This window comes from Clavelina lepadiformis, chromosome 4, assembly GCF_947623445.1.
Source record: "Clavelina lepadiformis chromosome 4, kaClaLepa1.1, whole genome shotgun sequence".
Taxonomy (NCBI): Eukaryota; Metazoa; Chordata; class Ascidiacea; order Aplousobranchia; family Clavelinidae; genus Clavelina; species Clavelina lepadiformis.
Genome location: NC_135243.1, coordinates 9,480,915 through 9,505,517, shown reverse-complemented (window position 1 = coordinate 9,505,517; position 24,603 = coordinate 9,480,915). Strand labels below are relative to the sequence as shown.

At 35.2% G+C, this 24,603-nt stretch overlaps 3 protein-coding genes and 1 long non-coding RNA gene across 7 annotated transcripts; 1 reads left to right on the top strand and 3 right to left on the bottom strand.

The window, feature by feature from the left end:
• The first annotated feature begins 1,875 nt into the window (after positions 1-1,875).
• Positions 1,876-5,034, top strand: LOC143451272 (uncharacterized). 2 transcript variants are annotated; one of them, XR_013114843.1, is made up of 5 exons: positions 1,876-2,014; positions 2,196-2,244; positions 2,538-3,199; positions 3,389-4,177; positions 4,544-5,034. It is a non-coding gene; the product is annotated as an uncharacterized LOC143451272 (long non-coding RNA). The 2 variants fall into 2 exon arrangements; XR_013114842.1 differs by having other exon boundaries at positions 3,389-5,034.
• Positions 5,035-6,902: 1,868 nt separating this feature from the next.
• LOC143451268 (enoyl-CoA delta isomerase 2-like) lies at positions 6,903-15,387 on the bottom strand. Its single transcript, XM_076951709.1, has 5 exons — positions 12,846-15,387; positions 10,639-10,826; positions 9,973-10,183; positions 8,243-8,386; positions 6,903-7,978 (listed from the first exon to the last, which is right to left on the bottom strand). The coding sequence occupies exons 1-5, from the start codon at positions 12,951-12,953 to the stop codon at positions 7,793-7,795; spliced, it is 837 nt and encodes a 278-aa protein (XP_076807824.1). The 5' UTR covers positions 12,954-15,387; the 3' UTR covers positions 6,903-7,792.
• A 1,160-nt stretch (positions 15,388-16,547) lies between these two features.
• On the bottom strand, positions 16,548-19,419 carry LOC143451269 (uncharacterized). 2 transcript variants are annotated; one of them, XM_076951711.1, is made up of 3 exons: positions 18,933-19,419; positions 18,636-18,765; positions 16,548-18,547 (listed from the first exon to the last, which is right to left on the bottom strand). In XM_076951711.1, exons 1-3 carry the CDS (start codon positions 19,302-19,304, stop codon positions 18,387-18,389), a joined length of 663 nt encoding a protein of 220 aa, XP_076807826.1. In that variant the 5' UTR covers positions 19,305-19,419; the 3' UTR covers positions 16,548-18,386. The 2 variants fall into 2 exon arrangements, with proteins under 2 accessions (XP_076807826.1, XP_076807825.1); XM_076951710.1 differs by having other exon boundaries at positions 16,551-18,547; positions 18,621-18,765.
• Positions 19,420-20,292: 873 nt separating this feature from the next.
• On the bottom strand, positions 20,293-24,602 carry LOC143451267 (enoyl-CoA delta isomerase 2-like). 2 transcript variants are annotated; one of them, XM_076951708.1, is made up of 8 exons: positions 24,504-24,602; positions 24,199-24,349; positions 24,017-24,115; positions 22,901-23,092; positions 22,665-22,837; positions 21,070-21,280; positions 20,710-20,853; positions 20,293-20,586 (listed from the first exon to the last, which is right to left on the bottom strand). In XM_076951708.1, the coding sequence occupies exons 1-8, from the start codon at positions 24,572-24,574 to the stop codon at positions 20,434-20,436; spliced, it is 1,194 nt and encodes a 397-aa protein (XP_076807823.1). In that variant the 5' UTR covers positions 24,575-24,602; the 3' UTR covers positions 20,293-20,433. The 2 variants fall into 2 exon arrangements, with proteins under 2 accessions (XP_076807823.1, XP_076807822.1); XM_076951707.1 differs by having other exon boundaries at positions 24,199-24,364; positions 24,504-24,589.
• Position 24,603: the final 1 nt, after the last annotated feature.

Below are 24,603 nucleotides of genomic sequence, written 5' to 3'. Positions count from 1 at the left end.
CGCACAGAAGTAAAGATAAAAGGTACAGGTCAAATTATATCTTTTAAAAAACAATTGAATATAGTTGTGGGATATTTTTGATAGTTGTGGGACCGCCACAATTGTATTGTTATATTTACCATTTTGTTTCCGCGATGATCTTTTTTGGTGGAGCTGATCTACCGCCCTAAGAGCCGTGTAGTAGAACCATGATCGTTGGTTTCCAAACACACGCCTGAAATCGGACCCTTTTGAATGTAAAAAAGGTAAACGCAAACGACCATTTCAAATCCAGTTATTTTCCCACCTAACATTCCTTTCTTGTGAATAAACTCTCCCTATATACCACCCACACCATTTTTGCTCTGCCGCGTTTATTTGCAATGACGTAGCTAGTTTGAAGAGGGATGACTCAAAGATCAAAACGGTTGACTGGCGTCTGAAGAAATTTATCAATGAGTACTTTGCAAAGTCGGAAAACTTCCCGATGTTCGGAAGTGTGCGTCATTTTTTATAGTTTTATGGGTTCTGCAGAAAACTTACTTACTCCTTCTACCCAGCAGGGCGATTTGGCGATGATTTTATACATTAAGGAACCTCATAAATCTTCACGTATGTTGGTCTATTGCAGCAACGAAGCAATGCCGTTTTACAATTTGTCACCTCGATTTTGAGTGTAAGAGTTGGGTTTAAATCTTTTAAACACCAAACATGACGTTAGATCGGGTCGGATCAGCAGGTTTGTCAGCATTTTTACACTGGTTGAAAGGAAACATTGTAAACAGTTATTACTGCATTATCCTGTAGCAATATGAAAAAGATTTAACAAGGGTGCCAGCAGACAAATATTATTCATTAATTATTTATTGTAAAATGTTTGTGGGAATGAACGTTTCAAATGTACAGTATAACCTAGAACGTATATCCCAAAGTGAAGCAATGTTGACGTAAGCGATACGTTAGAAGTTATAAGTGTGACTTCATATACCAATATGACTTTGGTTCTGGCTTCGTTCTTATCGCCCTCTGATAAAAGCAGACGAAGAAAGGGTTCCAATTGAAGCCATTTTGAAGTGCGTTTATAATGGTAACCCAATTACGTAATGCTGTAAAGCGACTAGGTTCTATTTATTTGTTCCTAATCTTAAAACCAACTGTAATTTTGTGGGGCGCGAACAAAAAGAAATAATACAGCAGCCCCGAGAAAAAGAATTGTGAAAAGCCACGGCCATTCCAGTCAAAGGAACACGGGTGATTTTTCGACTTTTATACACAACGCAGTTGTTCTTCTCTGAAAGGGACGTATTGCCGAAGTTTCTTAAATTACACATGCTAGAAATGTACGGCAAGCACAAACGTGGCAGTTATAGTGGCCCAGAGAAAGTGCTGACACACTGATGGTATAGCATGCGTTCGTTTTTATACTACATCCGTTATGCCAGAGCCCAACTTAAACAAATGACGTCATATGCTTCCTATTCGTTTAAGATGAAATTTGAAACTAATGAAGTATTTCGGAAATCCAAATTCTGTTGCAAGTTGCCATCGAATGATTAAAACAGCCAAAATTTAAGGCATCAATTAGCATCACGGGATTAGATAGACTGCGTCAGCATATGCGCGCTCATTTCATGTTTTCCCCAGGACTTTTGATGTTAGAACGTTAACGATTTCTAAAGGTGAATGACATCATGTATAAGTTGGTGTTGGTGTTTCGAAATTCGGGGCGCGTTTTTCTTCAGTAGTTTCATCTTGTTCTTACGCAATCAATGGCTGTCGACTGTGATTGGTTCTTCTCTGCAAATATTCTGACGATATTTCCTCTGCTTCCTATGGTGAGTGTGCGTACGTAGGTGCGTGTTTGTAAGTGCAAAGCGCCGCTCATACGTAGAGGCAACGACACATAAGCACTCGCCTTCTGTTCGTTGAGGCAAGCCTGGTAATATTGATCTGAGTTGGTATACAGTATGCTTTCGGTGATGGACAATGCGTTTGAGACCTACTCTTTGATGTGGAGGAAAATCTTCAGTTGAAGGTAAGCATGCATTATTTTTTTCAGTGACTATTGTTTTCCTTAGAAATCTCAGTTTTTGTTGGAAAAATGTATGTTTTGTTAGAACTAATTAGAACAGTTTTACGACAAAAGTTCACGAGATTAACAAAGTGAATTTATGAAATATTAAACATCATGTAAAGTTGTGTGTTGTGCGTTAAAGGTAACGTCTTTGCTGCGGTTACGACACTGTGTAAAAGAGAAACGAGTAGGTAAGTTGTAAGTGGGCTAATGGACCATTTTCGCATGCTTCACGCATAACCAAAGGGCGCGGCATACGATAGATCATGTAATTGCATGTCCTGTTGCTACGTAGGAGTGGCATGTCATTGATGTTAATAATTTTCAAGTGCGGCATCTTGTACTTCTGATGACTTTCAAACACCATACGTAATATGGTTGTGCAGTTGTATACGAGACCCGATTTGTTTAGGTTGGTACGCCTGTGGATGTATATGTGTTTCACCTACACTCCTACAACAACTGTTATATTTTACGCAAATAGGGTTGCAAAATGGTGAAATTTCTCTTCATAACCGTGCAGTTAAAGGGTCGTTAATCTGAATCTAAGTTCAAAGAAAGTGATTGCCAGTTAGTAAAAATTATACTCTGTGATCTCTTGGTACTGTTTCTGTGTAAAACGTCGCGAGGTTCTGGTTAACGTTTCACTAGACTTTCGGTGTACGCCCTTTACAGATAAAATCGCTTCTGCAAACAGAGTGAATGCTGGTCAACCAACGTAAACTATATTGGGATAGTTTTCCAGAATGTTTATCTGAAATACACATCAAAATTAAGCAAACAGTTGGACGGCCATCATAGGAAAAGAATGCCATTATTTCCGATCACGTTCCTTTTGAAAAACTGTTGGTTTTGTGATGATAAATGATTGGTAAAATTCCTTGTGTTTTTCCTCAATTATGGATGTTGGTGAGGGCTTTATTTATTTCAAGCAAAATCAAGTGGTGCCCATGTGTAGTGCAATGTGATGTGAAATTGTTTTGTGAGTGCCTTTAAAAAGTCTGGTTGTAATTTCGTTTGTTTTTGCTATTTTACCCCTTAATTGAATTCATTTGGAAGGTTCTTTGAAAGAATTATTGTGCAGTTGCGGTGCCTAACGAAAAAGACATGCAGCAAATAATGTTTGTGAATCTTCGTACAATGCAGGTTCTGTATATTCCGTGCTTCTGATACATGTTGTGGCTTCTTGTAGACGTAGTAGGTGACTGGCAAGATAAAGTAACTAGATCATAACAATACGAAATTGAAGTTGTGGAATTCTACGCATTTTTCAAACTTTGAAATGTGCGCTTCTGCGCGAATATAATCTTTGGTAATAATATACTATGTTTTCAGGGCGTGTTTCAAGAGCCATCACAGACCCACAGGAAAATCTGGCAAAAAGCACATGGTTAGCGAAGGAAATAGGTACGAAATTGGCGGGAAGCTATACTCGTGGCGTCAAGTGAATTGGACCGTCTCGAAAAGGCTGTCGATAAACTATGCTGTACCTTGCGGCGGGAAATTGGCGAAATGAGGTCATGTGATACTTCCACGTTCTATCGTTTGTAGAGTGATTTGTGCGGCACAAGAAAGAAAAACTAGAATTAGAGCAAACACGCTCCCTCTTTTTATTAAAGAGAAAAAAGAGCGGCTTCGCGAAGCGCAACGCTCCGAGCTAAAATAGAAGAACAAGTTGGATTCGGGTTGTTAATGCTCCGACAACGTGGCAAGTCATTCTTATGGTATAAAACGAGACTACCAAACTTTTTTCTTTGCATTCCACCGTAGTGATGTTTGCACGCGATCAACGCAGGGCTAGTTTGTGCTTATGGACCTACGTTTTGTAGACGGACTGAATTGACTATCAGTGCATTCAGCGCAGTTGCGTAACTTAGTTTGCGCCGGAATGTGCAACTCAAAGTTCGTCATTGTGTGTATGCTGCAATTTTATTGCTACACTGTCTTGACCAGCGTTGATTTACATCGATAGTTCAGCAAATTTAGACGCAAAGCAGGCTTAAATGCAGAAAGTCGGTTTTGGAAGGATTTTTTACAGGTTCTTAAACCAAAGGGCGTGGCAGAACTATGCCCGTTTGTCTGACGTCACAGTGGAGGTATACCTTGTTGTGAACGGCTACAACGGTAGGACTTCACTGTAGCACTAGACCGGGAGTTATCGTCTAACAAACTGCACGATTCAAGCTGCCAATACGACGATTGTAAATTATGTATTGCGCAACTAAATCCTTTCAATAGTATCTGTGTGGCTACTATTCCACACAACTTTTCATTTCAAAATATTAAATTGTTTATTTTCAGTGCAAAGCCAGCAGGAGGATGATATTAAATTTAATAAAATTGCGCAATTTAACACAAGAAAAATCACGTGCTTTTTAAAGATATTATGGAGGTCGTTTCCTTGTAGCGGAGCTTGAATACCATTTCTAAATCTCGTTTAATATTGATTTTGTGTTATTGATTTTGCTTTCATCTTTTTTTTCTTTGCAGGCAACAATCAAAAACGAATGCTGCAAAGCTCTGTATCTTCACAATCAGACCTGTGTTTGGTATGCTTCAATAATGTTGAGGCTGGGAAAACACAATTGTTGCAAATTAAACTTTTCGGGAGTTTCTTGTTTTGTGTGACAATAGAAAACTTAACACACCAAACTATCATAAGCATCAGCCAACGCAAACAATTGTTAAAATGAGTATTTTAAATTTACAAGTGGTTACATCTGTATACGTTTTAACCCTAACTTATGTCTGTGCTATGACATAATTTTCTTTAGTATTAATTTCCTTTTCTTACGGAGAAACTAGTACATGACTATCCCATACCGTGGCAGTTGGCTACTGCCAGAGGCAACCTTATATAGTCTCGCAAAGCATTTTAATTGCGTAGACTGCAGAACATACAAGAAACTTTTCTTAAGTGTCGTATTTGATACATATGAGACGTCAATTGAACTATTTTCCGGCCGTGGTCATAAATCAGTATGAGCAACTATAATGGAATGCTGAGAAAAATGCTATGCCTTTCATCACCGGTTAAAATTCTCACAAGCAACCGTACAGCAAAATGATAAGGGCATGGTTTATTTCAAAAGCAACGAGCAGTAGTGTTTGTGTCCTATCACTCGCGCATGGTTGGATAAACAGCCATAAATTCTTCGAGGTTCTGTAGGAACTGTACCGTGACCGAGTTTACTTACTTGACAGCGATTCTGTGTTGGCAAGCTTCGTTTCGTTGCTAACTTATCAGTTATCACGCCCGTGAAACTATCAGCATCAGTAAGCATCGCATAATCTTGCTTTTAAGCCATCGCGACCACCATCTTGGCCGTTAGGAATCAAGCTATGGCAAAGCAGCTTATTACAGCATATCACGGACAAGTCGGGTCCAGCGATAATCATCCATTATATACGAAATAGACCCTCACCACATCACGCAGGCTCTTAAGTCCTTGTGTATTATGTCTCACACTGCAGACTTAATTACAGGACATTTTCAAGTCAGAACAACATACCGCACTGTACTATGTCACTGTGAAAATGACACATTCTTTTTGGCATACTGGTTAATGCAGTACAGTACACGCAATACAAGTGCGAGATCGAATCAAATGTGAAGAATAATGCACGCTTTCTTCCGTGACAATAGCAATCGTACTGTCAACATTCGATTTCTTTGCAATGATGAATGGATCCGTTATATACCAGGTATTTTACATTATTTTTTCTCAGAGGCACTGAAGAATGTATCCCTTATATACGATAACGGATTAATTTTCAGCCAGTTGAAATGCACTAAAACGAATAGGAAACCAACCGGACTAGAACTTTCATCCGTTATATGGGAGCTATACTGTATTAACACTAAAGTCGAAGGAAAATTAATTGTCAAAAATTTGTTACTTTTAAGTATTCCCTGACAAAAATAGAAATCATGGTTTTGCTATATATTTTTTAATATTTAGGTGTAATAGAATTAATTGATATTCTTAAAATGTTTCTGAGAAATAATTGTAAGCATGTCGAAAATGCTCTTTCACGCCAACCTGCGAAAAATAAAAAATTTGAATCCATTAAAGCTGCTAATGCCCACCAGCAGTTCCTGGGAACGGAGGTTTTTCGATGCATCATATCAAACCAATAATGTAAACCATTTCGTCAAAACATACTCATACTGTTTGTTTACAATGTCACAAGCGATGACCAAGTACCAATTAAAACTATAATTATCACAAAATTTACATTTAGAAGAATGTTGTAATCTGTACCCTACTTACTAGTTAGGCTTGAATATTACAACCTGTACGAGAAATACAATGAAATCACATTGCCTGACAGCCAAAAGTTACCAGTGGGTATGGGTGTAAGGGTTTTATTTTTTAAAGCAGCTTAAATCTTTAAACGCTTTTTAATTTAAGCGCAGAAGACGATACGTAAAAACATTTAGCACATAAAGTCTGCAGGAATACCTACTTTAAGCAACTAATAGTGATGCTATTAAATAGCGCATCAAAGATTCGTCGGCATTGCACCAACGTAAAATTTGATGCAATTGAAGACTTTCAACTTTTAATAACCCATCAAAAGACGATAATCAGCCTCATAAGGTTAAATTACAACTAAACTAGTTATAAAATTAACCACACATTGCACACAGCAAATTATGTTTACGAGTGCTACTATGTGGTTGCCGAACCTTACAATGGACTGCAGTTATATAATGATGTTTTCCTTGTTTCCTGATATTCTAAAAATAAAACTGCTCCTTAACTTTTGTAGTAAGGTTTAAGCGTAACTATAACTTTTGAATATTTACGTGAGCGTTAGCCTATCGTTTGCTCATGTTGCCTCGTAATCGATAATAACGTTTTAATTTGCATATTAAACAGTCATTAGCACTGAAAATAAAGCGCACACGACAAAATTAATTGTCTTCTTGCAAAATGTTTCCAAAAAATGCTTAAAATTTACAAAATGCTTTCTTTAGGAAATCAACACCGTAACATTAACATTTTTTCAGCTGACTAACTTGTGTGAGATCCCTGAAAGCGCGGGGCCTGTTGCAACTGCCACACTTGCCGCTTCGTTAATTGGGCCATGAAGGTAATTAATGTGAAAGAACAAAATTTCAGACAGATCTTGCACAACCTTTCGTGCTGAGTTGATATGAATGCAGATAAAATAGGAATGAATACTTACGCGGTAATTTCCAGTTCTGTAATGACTCGAGTCACAGTTTTTGATAACACGAAATTGACTCGAGCCAAAGGTCCTAAATGACTCGAGTCAAAGTTCAAAAATGATTCGAGTCACGTAATAACGATTGTGACGGCAACAATACAATTTCAGGAAACAAAAACGGATACTTTTCAAAAAAATTATAACTCTCTGCAAAAAGTATCAAGCAGACTAAATTGTAGACAGTTAAGACGTTATAGGAACCAATTTAATGCAACGCATAATGTGATCTAAAAATAGTTTCTACGTTAAAGGCATTGAATTGAGCCACAACTTAAATTGACTCAAGTCACAACTTAAATTGACTCGAGTCACAACTCAAAATGATTCAAGTAAGGAAAAAATCACTTGGTTACATCCCAGGTAACTTCAGCAGCAATCATAACTGAATTGAAACAAGCATGTAATGGACAAGTGCATTGAAAAGCATGATAGAGCATCTTTCGAGAAAAATTAGCTGACTTAGAATTAGTTATGATGAAAATAAACAAAAAGTCGACTTAGTCATAATCTTGCTTTTCTTGCTCTCTCTCTTTTTATCCTCTGCCTTTCCTCTAAAAATTTAATGGCCTGTGTCACAGTGTCTTCAGACTGTAGCCTTTCGACCAACTGTTCAACTTCTTCTTCGTTGATCTTGTGAAGTTTTTCTCGATCCCGGTCACGAATAAGTTTCTTTCCGAATTCTAAGCACTGCATGAATATTTACATTCTTTTGCATTAAAAGTCCATTTGCAAAAACTAAGACAATTGGACTTTTGGTTGTTACTAAATTCTTTCGTTTATAAAATTATCTAGCTACATCGAAATAGGTAGAAGACAGACAAAATTGTGCCACGGAATATCTAATACTAAACTATTGACAAGAATTATTGATCATGCTATACTAATAAGCATTAAAACGAAAATGTGACTAATTAATTATTAATTAAAGAAATCTTATTCTATTAAGTATACCTTGGCTGGATTATCCAAAAACTCTTCAACCTTCTTCTCCACTTCTGTCATGAAAGTTTCCTTTGGAAATATTCTGGAAATCAACCCAAACCTATATGCTTCCTCTGCAGTTATCTTCCGATTAAAGAGCAACATTTCATTTGCCTGTAGAAGTATATCAGAAATAAATATCCGGCATTGGAAATACTTGTACATCTAAGCTGCATAGGCCTCTTGATAAAACTTGATTCAACATCACTCGAGCACCAGTTACGAAGCTTGTCATTGTACACGATCCGGTTTAAATACTTTTTTATTTGTTTGTTTTTCATAGTGCATTGTCTGAATTTAGAACTGTTCACCATAGGCATACTGAACAGGAGCAAGCATCATTCGTATCCCGTCCAAGGGTATTCCAACAATAGCGCAACTGGGAATCAAACCCTGGTAGCCTTTTATGAGTCAGGCATACTAACCGTTGCGCCATCGAGCTGACAATAGTTGAAAATGGGCCCAAGAAGTTTTCTCAAAAAGAAACCGCAATTCCTTACAGAAATTGTAACATTGTATTCTATAACTTAACAAAGGTTACAGATAAAAGATATGCAACGTTTGCAAAAAGCTCGTCATCACCATCATAGCGTTTTCATGGATGTGATCCCTATACAGAGTTGACCGGTGATTACCCATGACAGCTTCCTCCATTCCTCTCTATCATCAGCATAATACAAAACAAGCCACAATTCATTAAATCTTTCTTAACGACATTCATCCATCTCTTTCTTGGCATTTCTCTTACTACATTTGCCATCCACTTCCAAGTACAAGCACTTTCTCCTCCAGTCCTGAAAACTATTCCTCGGAACATGCTCCATCTATTTTAGTCTACTCATTCATAAAACATCACTCACTGATACTATTCCCATTTTCTCTCGCCATGACAAATTTGAACAGTGTTCACTCACAGATACATCACTCATTCACCGCACCATTCTCATTTTCGTCCTATCAAACCTTGTCATCTGCTCTTTTTTCTTCAATTCATCTACCTATTCTATTCTTTTTCCCAGTCATACTTCCTACATCGTAGGAGCCAACTCATAAATGCTGAGGTCTATGTGGATCGTGCAGCTGCCATCATTAGCTGGGTTACCTCAGATCACGTTACCCCATTTCCCCCAGTTTCCTCTTTATGAGCATAAACAAAGGGAGATGAGGGTCTCACCAAGTACCTTGGGCTGTATCCTGTCCGTTTCCCTTAAAAGATTAGAGAAAGTTTGTGGTAAGTTTTACTACTGGATGCCCTTCCTGACGCCAACCTATTCTGCAGTAAAGGAAACTGAGTGCTAGCTCATGACACCACAATAGATGAGCAAGACTTGATCACCATACTCCTCTCAGCCACCTTAGCTCACTTGTTTATGGTTTTACAAAATCTGCATCCATCGGAATTATGACATCGATAAGATTGGTAACTACTAACCAAGCTCGAAAAGTGAGAAATCATCACCATGTTTAAGTCCTGCTGTGATTTTGCTCAATCTGAATTTAAACAAGATTTCTACACCATGCTATATCAAAACGTAAAAACAATAAGAAATTAAAAACTGCTATCAGAAATAAAATACACGCATATTTTCTACACTGTATTGATAAGAAAGATTGAAAACATGAATTATCATATTAACATGCAGACCATCTAGTTATACTCCATCTCTAGATAAAAGATGATGAAAAAGTGATTAACTTACCATTGAATATCCCATTATTATAGGAAATGTATAAGAAGAGCAAGCTTCTGGTATCATTGCAATTTTTGAAAAAGGGGTCATAAATGTGCTATCAGCTGCAGCATAAACGACATCACAGAGTGGTAGTGTTGTAACCCCCATTCCAATTGCGGGCCCATTAACAGCAGCGATAATGGGCTTTGGAAATCTGATGAAGCTATTGACTAGATTCCTTAAAACAAGAATGGCGCTAAGCATAGAAGTGAACTTTATCACAGAAAATTAAAAGTTCAATATCTGTCAAAAATTTAAGCAAAGTTTGATAGGAAAGATGTTTCTTACGCTATACTTAGGGCCATAGAGTGTTCAAATCTACTATTGCTGATATGTGCAATGGTCAAAACATAACTACTTTGTAAAGATATCAGCGATATAATGATGGGAACTAAGAAGAAACAATAATTCAGAATTCAAGTTTTATTTAGAAGTATTTAGTCTAGATATGATATTTATCAAAAACATATAACATAGAATTGAAAATTGAAATTCCAGAAATATATAAAAACACAGCTAGTAAATATAAAATATTAATAAATTGGATATTGGACAAAATATTTCCAACAACCTAATCTTTAAAATGCAGGTAATTTTTGTACTACAGAAAGCATAATGCAGTGAAATTCTTACTTGAATGGTTCTACTCGCTTTCTGATCTTTTCAACATCGTTTTTTTCACTAGATCTTTCGTCGGAACCAAAAGAACCAATTATATCAGCACCACTAGTGTAATATTCACCAGTTCCTGTAATCACAACCAGTTTTATGGTGTCATCATTCGCAAGAGTGTCTAGATAGTAAGACAAAGCTATTTCCATCTGAAATAAATAAACATATATATGAATATTTATTTAATTATGTATCTTCACATTAATTGACGATTTGTTTTTTTTACAAGACAGGTATGTAAGTTATATATCAACATCACATAAAACCTGGTAATAAATAGTGAGGAAAATTGTTGCAACAACAAAGATTACTTCTGTTTTACAATACTAGTATAGCCTTACATCTAACTTGACCATCTTGCAATGCAATTGACAAAATATTTTCTCTTACAAAAACGACAAGGAAAATCTACATCAAGTTACAAAAAAGCAAAAAGCAAATTTAGAGGAATTATTATAAAGTAGTTGCTTTTTCCTATCTTTTGCATGGAGTTGAATGTCAGTAAAGCAACCACTTTGGCTTCCTTAAATCAAATATTTTTTTCTGTCCCCAATGTAAAATTAACCAGTCATTTCAGTTAAATGATGCTTATAAAATGATCTAATTGGTTTTAACTTAAAAAGCATATTAAAAATGGTGTCATTTCGTGTTGCTAGTACCAACTGTTGAATTTGATTTTGAAAGTAATCAGTTGTGCTTAATCATCACTCTCTTTACTTTTACTTAAAGGGTCCTTTTATTTTATGCGTGAAAAGCTATGTGCAGTTAGAAGAATAGAGAGAATAGAAGTGAGTTTAGCAGAAGAAGTATACAATTTTAGGAGCTTGACATACCTGCACATATTTGCAAATAGCTGTACACACAAAAACAAAAGGACCCCTATCATCACCACGTCACTACTAGTATCTCAAGCATTGTCATTATCATCACCGATAACCACGCACAGAAAACAAATGTGACAGTAACACAAAAACAATGCAAAAGCTGTACAGTGCAATAGCCACAACAGTGCAGCAAAAACATGGTATGCATGCCTGAAGGATGCAAACAGGACATTGGTATATTCTTATATAAACAAGCTACAAAATGGTAAAATATCTTCACAGAGCTATTTTTATGTATCTTTCTTATCTTATGTAAGATATGTGATACAGTAGAGTTCACTTTACATGACCATTTTGGTACGGTCCCGTATTTTGCCATATAAAATTCTATGTTTACTATGAACAGTCTTCCAGATTTTATCACCAAATTTTCCATCTTTTCAGATTTTTCTGTCAGACTAAAAATAAAAACTTTAAAATAAAGATTATTCTGTAAAAGGTCAGAGTTTTATCAAATGTTATACCTATGTCCTTACGTTTTATGATGTGGTTTAGGAAAACTTTTTTACTGCACCCATTGCGGGTGAGGTGCAGATGAAAATGGTTAATCGCAAACTGCTTAAACGCGTTTATCGTTTACTGAATAACCGCATAAAAAGGATATGCGATCAACCAAATTTGTCTGTATTTAAATTTTAATTTAGAATTACTAACTTTTAACACTGAGAATTTACCAGGGTTAAATTGCAGCAGCCACATGCTGGACCATTTTGTTATTTCATTGCCTTTCTGTAATATTTTACAGTTACTCACCAACTTTATTTACCAATACAGGATAGCAACATCAGTGTACTTCACTAATATGGCATACTATGGGACAACCTTAAAGCAGATAATCACATTCCGACTTAAGTTGCCTTATACATGCATTAAATTATTTGTACTGGTCATGTCCCGATAAGGGTACTGATCAGTTTTTGGGTGCCAATTTTCATTAAAATGATTAGGCTAGTAATAGAAGTAGGCAACATTATACTTTTATGTTAAGGAAAAAACAATTAGAGCATTAGGTTAAGCTGAAAGAAAACTCAGATTTGAAAAATAATGGATAAGGATAGGTCCGGGGATATCAGAATTGTCAGAAACATCACTCCCTTTGTCCTAAGATGAATTATGCTTAATACCTCCTGTTAATTCCTTTCATTTTCTTCCACTTCTATGTGTTACAGTGTATAATTTATAGTTACCGGTACTTACCAGTTAAACCAAGTGCTGTCATTTGTCAAATAATGGTAGACAGTAAACAAATAAAAATGCTTGTTCATAACATAAACAGCTCATTACCTCTTGTACAATTCCATTTTTCCTTTCAGGTCTATTCAGTCTGATAACAGCATAACCCTTGTGCCTTTCAAGAAGAACAAACTTAGATTCCTTGGTAAATATGCTCATGTTATTTTTTAAAACTGAACTTTTTGTAAACTACAGTTTTTTATTAGCAAGCTAAACGCTGCAATGAATGTTTTGATTTTATTTAAATACTAAATAGTTTAAAGTAGCCACTGTTAAATCCCTACTGGAAAATTTGCATGATGCACCGGATTTATACGATGCAGAAAGTTTGCTTCTGCGCAATTTTCTAGTGAATTTCCCTATAATCTATATTATAAGTATTACGTGGCGTGGTGCAAATTTTAGTATTACATTTACTGGCATTCTGAAAGCAAACGTTTTGGTAGGCATAAGTATTACTTTGGCAAGGCACAAATTTCGCCATTACATTTATTGGGTCTTTGAATTACCTTTGTACCCCTATATCAGGATTGAGTATAGAGCAATTATTACATCATAATTTCCTTTCTATTGCCTCATAACTCCTTCCCATTCTGCCATTGAGGCCTTCAAGTCGGAGTGCAAAATATAAGAGACCTCATTTATTTGGCCATTTATCCAGGGCAATGAAAGCAAACTTTCCAGTAGAGCTGTAAGTAACTCAAATAAAAATCACATTCATTGAACTGTCATGACTGTTAATTTAGTCTCCAGGCCAGAGCCACTAGACCAGGATTACTAACAAACTAAAACTGGAAAGTTTGAAAAATGAGCAACTGATGTGATTTCTTGTTTCAGAAAATATGCAAATACGCCTAGCAGCTATAAAATGCGCAATTGAGGCCCAGTTTTCAACATTAAAACTATTGGTAGAAGTTGGCTGCATTTTAAAATGTGTGTGAGGTAGAGGATACTGCAATTTATGTCTATAAAGTGCCGAGTGCACATATAGGCTAGCCACGGATAGGGTTAAAACTAACGTTTCATTAATCAGGTTTGTATATATTAAAACAACCTGTAGCTGATAAACAAATATTTATATATGGCATCACATTAGCCAGTTAATTATTAACTTAAGGAGACCATTTTGACTTATGAGCGTATCTTTACTTAACTTACCTGTTGAATTATCTGACTCTATTGTTATGTGCGCATTTTGTTTTTTGTATTGTTTATTTTGCGCCATTAACTGTGCGGAGCGAAAGTTGTGATGCTAACCGTTGTAGTTGTAGCACAATAAAACACATGCTCACGAACAGCTACCAAGCAGGAAAAAGCAGCAAAGCCTAACATTATATACACATATATATATATATTAATAGCCAAAATAAATATATAACGTGACATGGTTAGATCAAAACGACAACGAATATCTTAAGTGCACAACAAATGAATGTTTAAAGAAAACTGCACAAAAGAAACTTCATTCTATGGACCAGAATCCCATTTCTGTGGCCAAAAGAGGGCACAATATTGAGGCCCACAAGTGCACTAAAAGATAGACAGTACGAATCAAATAAAAGTATAATAGTGTCATTAGGAAATCATGCTTCTACGTTCCCTTCAACTACAGTATTTGTGGTAAATAGTGGATACACCGACTATGGCGTATACACACTAGTGATTACGAGAACTATGCTACAATAACATATTACACTACACAATAACAGAAAAAGCAATGTCTCTAGTCAATTTTGCCCAAAAAACATCTTTGTAAGAGATCCCTGATTCAAAATGACCACAAATATTGACACACAAACAAGCCGAAAGATTTAAATATTACAACAGAAATAGTTTACAACAAAAGATTTTAATTATAGGTGCTGTACACTTTCTCAATAATATGAATAACCAAGAACATAAGTAATACTACAGCATATAAGATGTCTATTGAGTTGCAATCACCATGGTTGGCTTAAACAACTCATCTGTTGATTTCAGTGATTCACTCGACTAACTGTGCTCACTGGTAGAAGTGCGAGCTTATAATGTGAAAGCGATGGGAGTTAAAATGTTTAACAAACGCTGCGAGTTGTAGCATGGGCAGTGAACAAAACAATGTTTGGACAATGTGAGAAATATACAGCTGAACCTGACACATTGACAAATAATATATAATCAATGTTAAGGTTAAAAATCAGGCATTTACAATAAAGATTTCTTCTCACAATAGATCCTGGAAAACAACCTGGGAACATACTAAAAAGAATGTTCACACGAAGTTATTCAGAGCCCAGTTTCCACATACCAATCAACAATTGAAGTGTTTATCAAAACACAATTTCATAAACTTCAATCAATAACAGGAAATACTTTCGCAAGAAATGATGTATTGGTATAAAAAAATACCACCCAGGCCGCTGCAAACTTATTTTTAAATGATTATTAATTTTAGTATTTTCCGTTGTAGCAACACTAAGCTATAGTAAGCGAAAGCCATAATGCCAGAAGTTGTGTTTGTCCACGTTTTAGGCTTTTTTAGATTATTTCAAATTCTCCCCGTGCATTCCAACCAACTAGTATGGATCTTTCAACTCCACCTGCCAATGACAAAAACATAAAATGACTCATTGAATGCAATTCAAATTGAAATGACAGCAAAAAAGTTCCATTTTCGGGGCATTCCCGGTATAGTTACAAGAAGATATTTTCAAGACTCCAGAAAACAGAAACACCTTATTTTTCAGTAGACTCATAGATACTATATAAACGATGACGAATCATCACCGGGTTTAAGTTGTGCAAAGGCGTCCGGGGGGAAATGCTAAAATATACTTAAATGTCCGGAATTTTTTAAAATTGTTTTTTGCGTTACGGGTAATAATTTCATTCTTACGTCATAAACGACAATACAGCGCTCTATTTGGGATACAATGATACATGGATGAGTGGAGCTGGGCTAGTAGCTGAAGGCCTTATATCTTGGTCGATATTGCAGAATTTAGAACATGTCTGAAACGATAAGAGCGTATATTCGCTGAAGAAAATTATAAAGCTGTGAAAGCAGTAGAAAAATTGCGCAACAAGAAGTCTGTTGCAGACCAAATGAGAATACCAAGGAAATTATCGTTTGTTTAATGCTTAATGATTTCGAAGTGGGGCGCGAGTTTTGTTCGCACCGTCAAGGTGGGTCAAATCAGAGATGGCCCAATAGCGTTTGTTAGTGAATTCACGACACTATGTTCAAAAATCCACTCCGGTATACAATGGATAGGCAAAGCATTGCTAGCGTGACGTCATATTGACAGACAATGTGTTCATACCTCATTTTAAAAACCGCTAGTGGGCACTAAAGAATGTCCGGATTTTAGGCCACGAAAATATGGTAACGCTAGGCCCTAGAATTATCACAGACCTTCATCAAGTAGCTTATATGATTAGACTTCTGTATTTTGCTGTCAAACTTATAGGCTTTTAGGCGAAAGTCACTTTTTTAAAAAACTTTCTCAATTCAAGGGTTACGTAAAAAATTTCTTTCAAAATCGTAAACGTAGCATTCATTGTTTTTAAGTCTCGCGTTTTTTAAATATGTTGCTTGAAATGTTGGTCAGGTTGGTGAACAAATAGTTTGGAAATGATACTCGATAACTTTCTCAGTATTAACAATCGGTTATCGACTTGAAAAACACTTTGTCTTATGAGGGTGTCTTGACTTAATTTACCTTTTGAATTATCTGACTCTATTGTTGCGTGCGGTTAGAACACTCTAACCTTTTGTCAATCGAAAAGTATTAATATTACAACTGAAATAGCTCTCAAGAAAAGGTTTTATTATAGGTGCTGTACACTTTCTCAGTATTACAAATAACCAAGAACATAAGTAATACTACTGCATATAAGATGTCTAAAACATGAGTTGCAATCACCATCACTAGCTCAGGCAGATCATCTGTTGATTTCGATGATTCACGCAGTTAAAACTCTCTATTTCTATCTCCGCTTGCTGGTAGAAGTGCGAGCTTATAAAACGTGAAAGCGATGGGAGTTAAAATGTTCGATAAGAAAAACAGCAATTCGTAACAGGTGCAACAAGGAAAACAATGTATTGACAAAGTGAGATATATATAGCTAAAGCTGACACATTGAGATATAGATAAATAATAATCAGTGTTAAGGTTAAGAAGTGGGCATCTCCAATAAAGACTTCTTATCAGCATAGATGCTGGAAAACAACCTGGGGATGTACTAAAAGGAGTTTTCACACGAAATTATTCAGAGCAAGTTTCCAAATATCAAATGGACAGTTGAAGTGTTTATCAAAAAACAATTTCATAAACTTCAATCAAAGACCAGAAAACACTTTCGCAAGAAATCATGTAATGGTAGTAAAAAACACCACCCAGGCCGCTACCGACTTTTCGTTATCACTTTACGTATTGTAACTTATACTTAAGCTATAGTCAAAAAATTCCAAATGAATTGTCGCCATCGCTTACGTCACAGCGAGAGTAAGGCACTACTGCTTAGAAATACGATTTGTCGCCTAACGCATTTATTTAAACTCCATCCGGTTTAAAGCTATGACTACTAATTTTCAAAACTAGGCAAACAAAACTGAAAGTGGAAGTCAAGTCCAAACTCGCAACACAGACAAGGGTTTCTGGTTGAGAAACCCTGCTGTAATGTTTACGTGTAAAGGAAGAAGGGAGTGTGATACAGAACGAAAGGTCACTGAATAGCCTAACAATGAAATGAAAATCTAATCAATGCAAGCTATGACTTTTGGAAACCACGCAGATATAGCTTATCTGTCAGATGGAAACTTTGTAAAAACTAAAAGTTTGTTAAATTATACCACTATGGATGATTTAGCTCATACATATAATTTAACCTCAAGGTAAAAGCAGGGACTGATAAAATAGATGCATATCTACTCTACTGGAACAGCTCAGTATTACGTATTCAGTAAATAAAAATTTGGTAATCAAACAAGCAATAAATACGGTACTCAAATGTTTAAATTCTGTGCGTTGGCTGGAAACACTATGAAAATGACTTGTGGTAAAGTAACAAATAGTGTATAGTGCATCAATAGGTTTTTACGCGCCAAGCAGATACAAAACTTCATGCTTTCAACAGGCAGAATAGAAACTTTGTTCCATAGTGCGCCAGCCAGAAGCAAAGCACCGGATTTTATACATCTTGTTATTATTTCAGTACTATAAATAAAGCGTATACGAAAACATGCCGCAAGATATTTCACAAAATATCATTGCATTTCACTTCAATATTTAAAGGAACTTCTTTTGACAAAAATTCTGGAAAAATACCTGACAGTTCAGAGTTACAAATTCCCTCCACGAAATGACGGCTTAACTATATACTGTATGTGAATAGCCTTTATACACTTAAAAGTAAACCAATATTGTTTGCAGCTTTGTGAGTTTAAATTTTGACTGCAGTACAGAGTTTCAGGATTTTAAAATAGAGTTTTTCTGAAATACCGTATGTCCTTTGTATCCCATGTCCGATTGTAGGTAGACTTACCCTTACCTCTCCTATATTTTAGAAAACATAAACCATACAAAAATTTATGCATGAACATAAAGATCCTTAAATATTGTTTCGCGAAGTTTGCGTTGCAGAAAAGGGTAAATATGTTGGTCTTAGATTGTACGATGGAACACGTGGAATTGGACTAGCTTGTTGCTGATAGTTGGTTTGATGAAGAGTTATGGACGCAGCCGGATGAGTTCTTTGCCTTGAAATGTTCGCTGAGGATAATATAAATAATTTAATTTAAAAAAGGTTTGAAAAACTTTGAAAGAAAAGAAATGTATAATATACCAGGTATGTTATCACCGAAAAATCCTTGGTGCTGAGGAAACGGCAAAAAAGAATAAGGTGGAAATACACAACTTGGAGGGCGTTGCCATAACAACATAGATACTCTTTGTCGTTTTTCTTTCATTCTTCTGTTTTGAAACCATACCTCTCCCGACAAAGTAAATCATTATTTAAGTATATAAACTTTATAGCTACGTACGTTTATAGGTAATAGGCTTAAGTTATTATCTTTTAGATTTAAAATTTGTATTCGAATACACACCAATAACTTATAAAAATAAAACTAATTTTTAATCTAAAGCTATTTTTCACCTTAATCGTGCTTTCCATGAGGTTCAACTCCAAAGACAAATCTATTCTCCTCGCCCTTGATAGGTAGTTATCCTTTAAAAATTCTTTCTCCAGTATGCTTGTTTGAAATCGAGTGAACGCAGTTCTATTTCTTCGCCCACCATTTTCAGAGGAACTAGTTTTTCCTTCTTCATCGGAATTAGCTTTGGTTGTGGGACCAATACTGCCTTCCTTGCATTCGGATCCGGTCGGTGGAATTTGTAATCTAGGAGGTAAGTCCAATGACTTAATTAGAACATGCTGGTCTTGCACAGCACATGGTTGTACAGGAACTCTTGGAATTTTTTTATCCGATTTGACAGATAAATCTAATGGCGGCGATCCGCATGCCATTTTGCTGTTTTTTCAACGACGTTTTTAAAAAGTTTGTCTCAAATATCTTGCAAATGTAAAACGACTGTTTGCATAGTTTTCTCAAACGTCGTAAAAAGTACAGTACAAGTTTCATTAAGAATGACACAGTACACTATCTTCTTGAGTAATAGCTTATATAGTGGCGGCAAACCAATTTGTGTCCATTTAAGTGTTGTAATAATTACCAACGTTCATAAATATTTTAAGCGGTGTACTAACAAATCTTTCTCACACATAAATAAAAGATCTAATAATTACTGTCCTGGGTTAACAATAAACTTAAATTGGACTCACGTAAATGTTTAATTATGTTGTCAATTTGACGATACCACCTTCAAAATCTTTGGTAGCCTATGACAAAATATTTTTATGGATAGTTGTAGAGCTTATGATAACTTTTTTTCATTACCGACCACAATGTTTTTGTAATTAGCCTAAATTACCAAAACTTGGACGGCTTATAAAAACTAACAACTATGCAGTGCAAATAACAGCAATGAAATATTTATAACAGTGAGCTGCATGATTAGACATAATTAGAACAGCATATTAGAAACAAGCTTGTTCGAGGCTCAATTGTTTTAGACACGGAGCAATCATCGTTCACAGAATCTTCTGTTTCAATATTTAAAATCACACTTTTTGTATGCATGGATATAATCTGACTAGTAAACTTGGATCCAAGAACCCTTTTCTAATATTTAGCGAACTTTTTTTAATATGATAAACGAAAGCTTGTAGCATACAGCGGTGTACTTAGTAATGCGTAAGGGGAGGGGTAAAAAGTTTTTAAAAACAAATTTTAAAATTCCCGCTCAAAATGTTTTTTACGCCGTAAAAACTGACTTCAAGCCTATGTTCTGACTTTGCTGTGCCTCAACCGCCTAGTACTGCAAATTGAATTTGTAAACAAAACATAACCAGTTGAGTGTTGTTAACTTTACAAACAAAACTCATCAACACTGCATTACGATTTTGAACAAAATTTATTGCAAAAATTGTGAAGTTTCTCTTAAAAAGCATATTTTTTTCTTGTTGAGCACACTTACACATTGATAGCATAATAAATATAAATTAAACAATATCATACATTATATTAAAAATAGACTCAGTTTGCTTTCGCCGAAAAAAACTTCATAACTGCGTTAATACAGTCTTCAGACGTCCATCGTTCAACCAATCGGTTGCATTCATCTACATTTACTTTGTGTAGAATTTCCAGCTCTGGTCCACGCATTAGGGCTTTCGAGTAGACGAGAGACTAAAAAATCAAAAAATATTTCTTAAAATTTGCACTATTTTACAAAGTGAACAATGAATGTACTAGGTATAGATTAAAAGTCAAGGCCGTATTTGCTGCCCAACGTAAATTTATGAGCCTGACCTTTACTGGCAGTGAAGCCATTTCATTTACGGTGGCAAGGACATTTGCTTCAAAAGTATCAGAATGTAAGACCCTAGTCACCAATCCACAGTCATGCGCTTCTTTGGCATTTAACTTTCTGTTAAACAGCATCATTTCACATGCCTAAAAATGAAAGACATCGTAACGTTTGGCATTTAGTGAAGTCTTAAAAGGCAACTTCACATATCACTAAAGTTTTCAAAGTATATCGTAAACACTTCTTGAGAATGTTTGTCAGAATGCCTTTATAATAATCATCAACCACAACTACTGCCAAACACATCATGATATTATAAAGACTGAATTATCATTCATCCAATTTCAAGAAAAAAATGTTACTTTACTGTGACCCATAATTTTTGGAAATGTATAAGTAGAACATCCCTCTGGACTTTGGCCCAAATTGCTGAAGGGGGTTGAGAAAGTGGCATGTTCGGCAGCAAAAACCACATCAAATAAACCAAGCACAGTAACAGCCACACCGATTGCAGGCCCATTAACGGCAGCTACTAATGGCTTGGGAAAATCAATGTAAGCTGAAACATATCTCCTGAGAACAAAAAAAATTTCCACAATTAGTTTTCTACTATTGCATAAATAAAAGAATTAACCCGATTAAAGAGTTTTGGTAACACTGTTTGTTTCACATAATAAATATGTACCTAAGTTTTTCACACGCCTAAATTTAACTTGTAATAATCGCATTACAATTTCCGGGTGGTTGTACAATCCTGTAAACTAAAAATATGATTTCTTGACCACACCACCCTCTTTCTAATACAACGGAAGTTCGTTAATTCAATTTTGCTACAAACAGAGCTAGTATCAACATTTTATCAAGTATCTATGGGTGGATTGGTCAATCAACATGTTTGGATGAGTTAGAAATCAAGAGCATCAACATGGTCTGCAAAATCAATAAGCAGGAGCAAACAGATTTAATAAAGCAAAAATGTTTTAAAGCAAAATTTTCAGAACTTATACCAGTCTGCAGTATATGCCAGTGTGAGAATGCTTCTACCATCACTGCGCGTTAATTTGTAATAGATATTAAATCTGTGCACTTAATTTACATATTCATTGTTCTCAAGGTTTTTCAATTTTCTTCATATATTACATCAAAAAATAACGAGTGTGATACCTGGTGTATTATTTTTCTTATGAGGTTTCTAATACTAAACTACTACAAAAGACAAGAAGAATGCACCTTAAAATAAACAATAGACACAAGAGAAATACTGCTAAACAGAACTATTTGGATAAATAAACAGTGTTAAATTTCCTCATTCAGTTTATTTCTAACTTCTATTGTAATGTATTTTCAATTATGATGTAACAATGACCAGCACTGATATTACCTGCAGAGTCCTGCAAATAAACAATGGTATTCACTGGATATGTATATATATTAGGGATGTGCCGCGAGGAAGATTATTCGGGTTCGTGCGAACCCGAATATCATGAAGGTCGGTACGAACGAATCTTGAATCTATTCATATTAGAACCAAACAATAAAATTTCCTCCAAAAGTTGTCAAGTCTTGTTTCTAAAATGACGTAATCGATAAACAAATCGCTTTCTTTCGAAAAATAGTGTTTAAAAACGATTGAAAAAGCAAAATCGTTAGTAAAACGACCTTCATTTTAAGTATTGTTGACTCTAGTTTAGCTTTGTCGGGAAACTAGATTATCCTTTTTAACAAAAGTCAGTAAATTTGTAAGTAATATTGTATTCGGGTTCGCCATTGTTGGTATTCGTGTTCGCCCGAATCTTCCACAAAGGCGATATTCGGCGAATCTACTCGGGTTTGGGTTCGTATCGGCCCATCCCTAATATATATATATATATATCTAATTTTGAGTATTGAATCATGGCCTAATGATTGAGAATTAATATTATAAGTGTTGTGTATGCTTATGCAAAACTTTGCAAACCTTAAAAGATCGCCAGACTCGACGGCAATTTCTTGCATTTTGTCTGGAGAGATTGACATGAAATTTCCCAGATCATTTCCACTGCAGAAAAAATCTCCAGCTCCAGTGATTATTGTTACAGCACTATTATCATTGGCAGCTTCATTTAATGCAGCAATAATCTCTTCATACATCTGCAAGTAATAAAATAAAGTAATAAAATGCAATTAAAAAAACTGACATCATTTTTAATCTACTTCTCTGGTTAAAGCATTTTTCTTGTGTGGCCGATTCAAAACAATTCTGGTGACTGCATTCTCTTTTGTTACAAACAAATTTTCGTATTTCTGTTGAGTTTCAGTTGATGGTTCCTGTGTTGGTGTCTCCTCCAATCCTTCAGCAGCAGCTAATTTCTCTATCACATTAACATATTCTTGCTTTGCATCATCCTGAAATTCACATTCTTAAGTTAGTATCTGGTGACCAGCCAAGGCTAGATCAACATACTTTAGGCCTTTTAGAATAAAGAAAGAATGTCATATATATATACAGGGTTACCATTTCCAGCTTATTTCTTAAGATTTGTGCTTATTTTCAATAACAATGTGTTAGAAAACGTTAATGTGTTTCTTTCTAAAACAAGAGCTTATATTTGATTTTGAGTTGTGTGCTTAGTTTGTCTCAAAATATTTTTATCAATTCGGTCACTTTGACTGAGGGTTGAAAAGGTACCACGTTGCTTTTAAACTATATTCTTGATTTCGGAAACTTTGTGTTTGGTATGTTATGAGTCTTGTGTGCATATTGCTCATTTTACTGAGGATCATGACCAGATTTCTGAAAGAATGCAATCTATACTGAAAATAACAATGGAGTACAACAATGAAAATAACAATGTAATAATCAATGTTGGCCTATTGTTTGAAACAGACCACTTGGGCAGTGCAGTATATGTAGTGTTAAAACTTATGTATTGTAGTCAAAGTAAACCTCTTGCTTAGAGCTATATTGTTTATGGTGAAATATATTAGCGATTTGGCCATTATTTGTACTCAATAAATCAATGTTTAAAAATATGTTTTTTTGTTAATTTCTTTTTGTCAGCAACTACTTTTCTTGATGCTAAGCAGAAAGAAGTCATTTTATTAGCTTTTCATTAAACATTTAGCATTTTTTTAACTTAAAGGCCGAAGAATTTCACAAGAAACCTTAGGTAAAAGCTTGCAACAAAGAATTTTTTATGAAAGGTAATCAGCTACTTCATTGGATATCAGCATACTTATTTTTTGGTCTACAACAAAAAGATAATAACAATGCTAGTGAACTAATGATCAATACTAATGAAAAGAAATGAAAATAGTGAAAAAGTATACCATTGACATCTTTTTAAGCTCATGCCAAGCACTCCATTTAGCTTGCCCTACAAAATTAAAGGCACCTGGTTTTTTTGTCGTATTTTCACCAAGCGTAGCCTGTAAAATAATCAGAAAAAGTTATTTTCTAAACAGCACTTCACAACAGAAACTGAGCACATAGTCAAAAAACTTCCCAACACCTGCTTAAAAAGAGCATAGATCTTCAGCTTAACATCATTGCCAGGTTCATTTTTCAAAGTGTTCAATTTTGCTTTTGCCATCTCAAACTGACTGCTGAGCTCAGTGGACATAAATCGGATAACCTTTTGACAATCCATAACATTGCTTGATCTATGACATATACATCTGACAATTTTAACATAATATTGTTGGTTTATGTTTCATATTTACATTGCAAATTAATAGCAAATTATAATCCAGTTTAGATATTTCTAAGAAAGGAAACTAGATTAGACATAAATTTTCTTACATTTAATATACTTACCCGAGCCTGGAAAGCTTGCGACTCCTGAAGAGTGACAGTCGAACAAAATGCTGAGTGCTTTGAAATGCCATAATGTTATAATGAACAAATTCTCTAAAAC

Coding starts and splice junctions, on each gene's coding strand:
- LOC143451268 (XM_076951709.1), bottom strand. CDS start 12,953: ATGAGCATATTTACCAAGGAATCTAAGTTTGTTCTTCTTGAAAGGCAC. Junction 10,827..12,845: donor AAAATGGAATTGTACAAGAG/GTAATGAGCTGT, acceptor TATTTATTTCAG/ATGGAAATAGCTTTGTCTTA. Junction 10,184..10,638: donor AAGCGAGTAGAACCATTCAA/GTAAGAATTTCA, acceptor TCTTGTTTTAAG/GAATCTAGTCAATAGCTTCA.
- LOC143451269 (XM_076951710.1), bottom strand. CDS start 19,304: ATGGCATGCGGATCGCCGCCATTAGATTTATCTGTCAAATCGGATAAA. Junction 18,766..18,932: donor TCATGGAAAGCACGATTAAG/GTGAAAAATAGC, acceptor TTGTCGGGAGAG/GTATGGTTTCAAAACAGAAG. Junction 18,548..18,620: donor TTTCGGTGATAACATACCTG/GTATATTATACA, acceptor TATTATCCTCAG/CGAACATTTCAAGGCAAAGA.
- LOC143451267 (XM_076951707.1), bottom strand. CDS start 24,574: ATGGCATTTCAAAGCACTCAGCATTTTGTTCGACTGTCACTCTTCAGG. Junction 24,365..24,503: donor CGCAAGCTTTCCAGGCTCGG/GTAAGTATATTA, acceptor TAAAATTGTCAG/ATGTATATGTCATAGATCAA. Junction 21,281..22,664: donor GAGTCTGGCGATCTTTTAAG/GTTTGCAAAGTT, acceptor TTTTGTTCTCAG/GAGATATGTTTCAGCTTACA.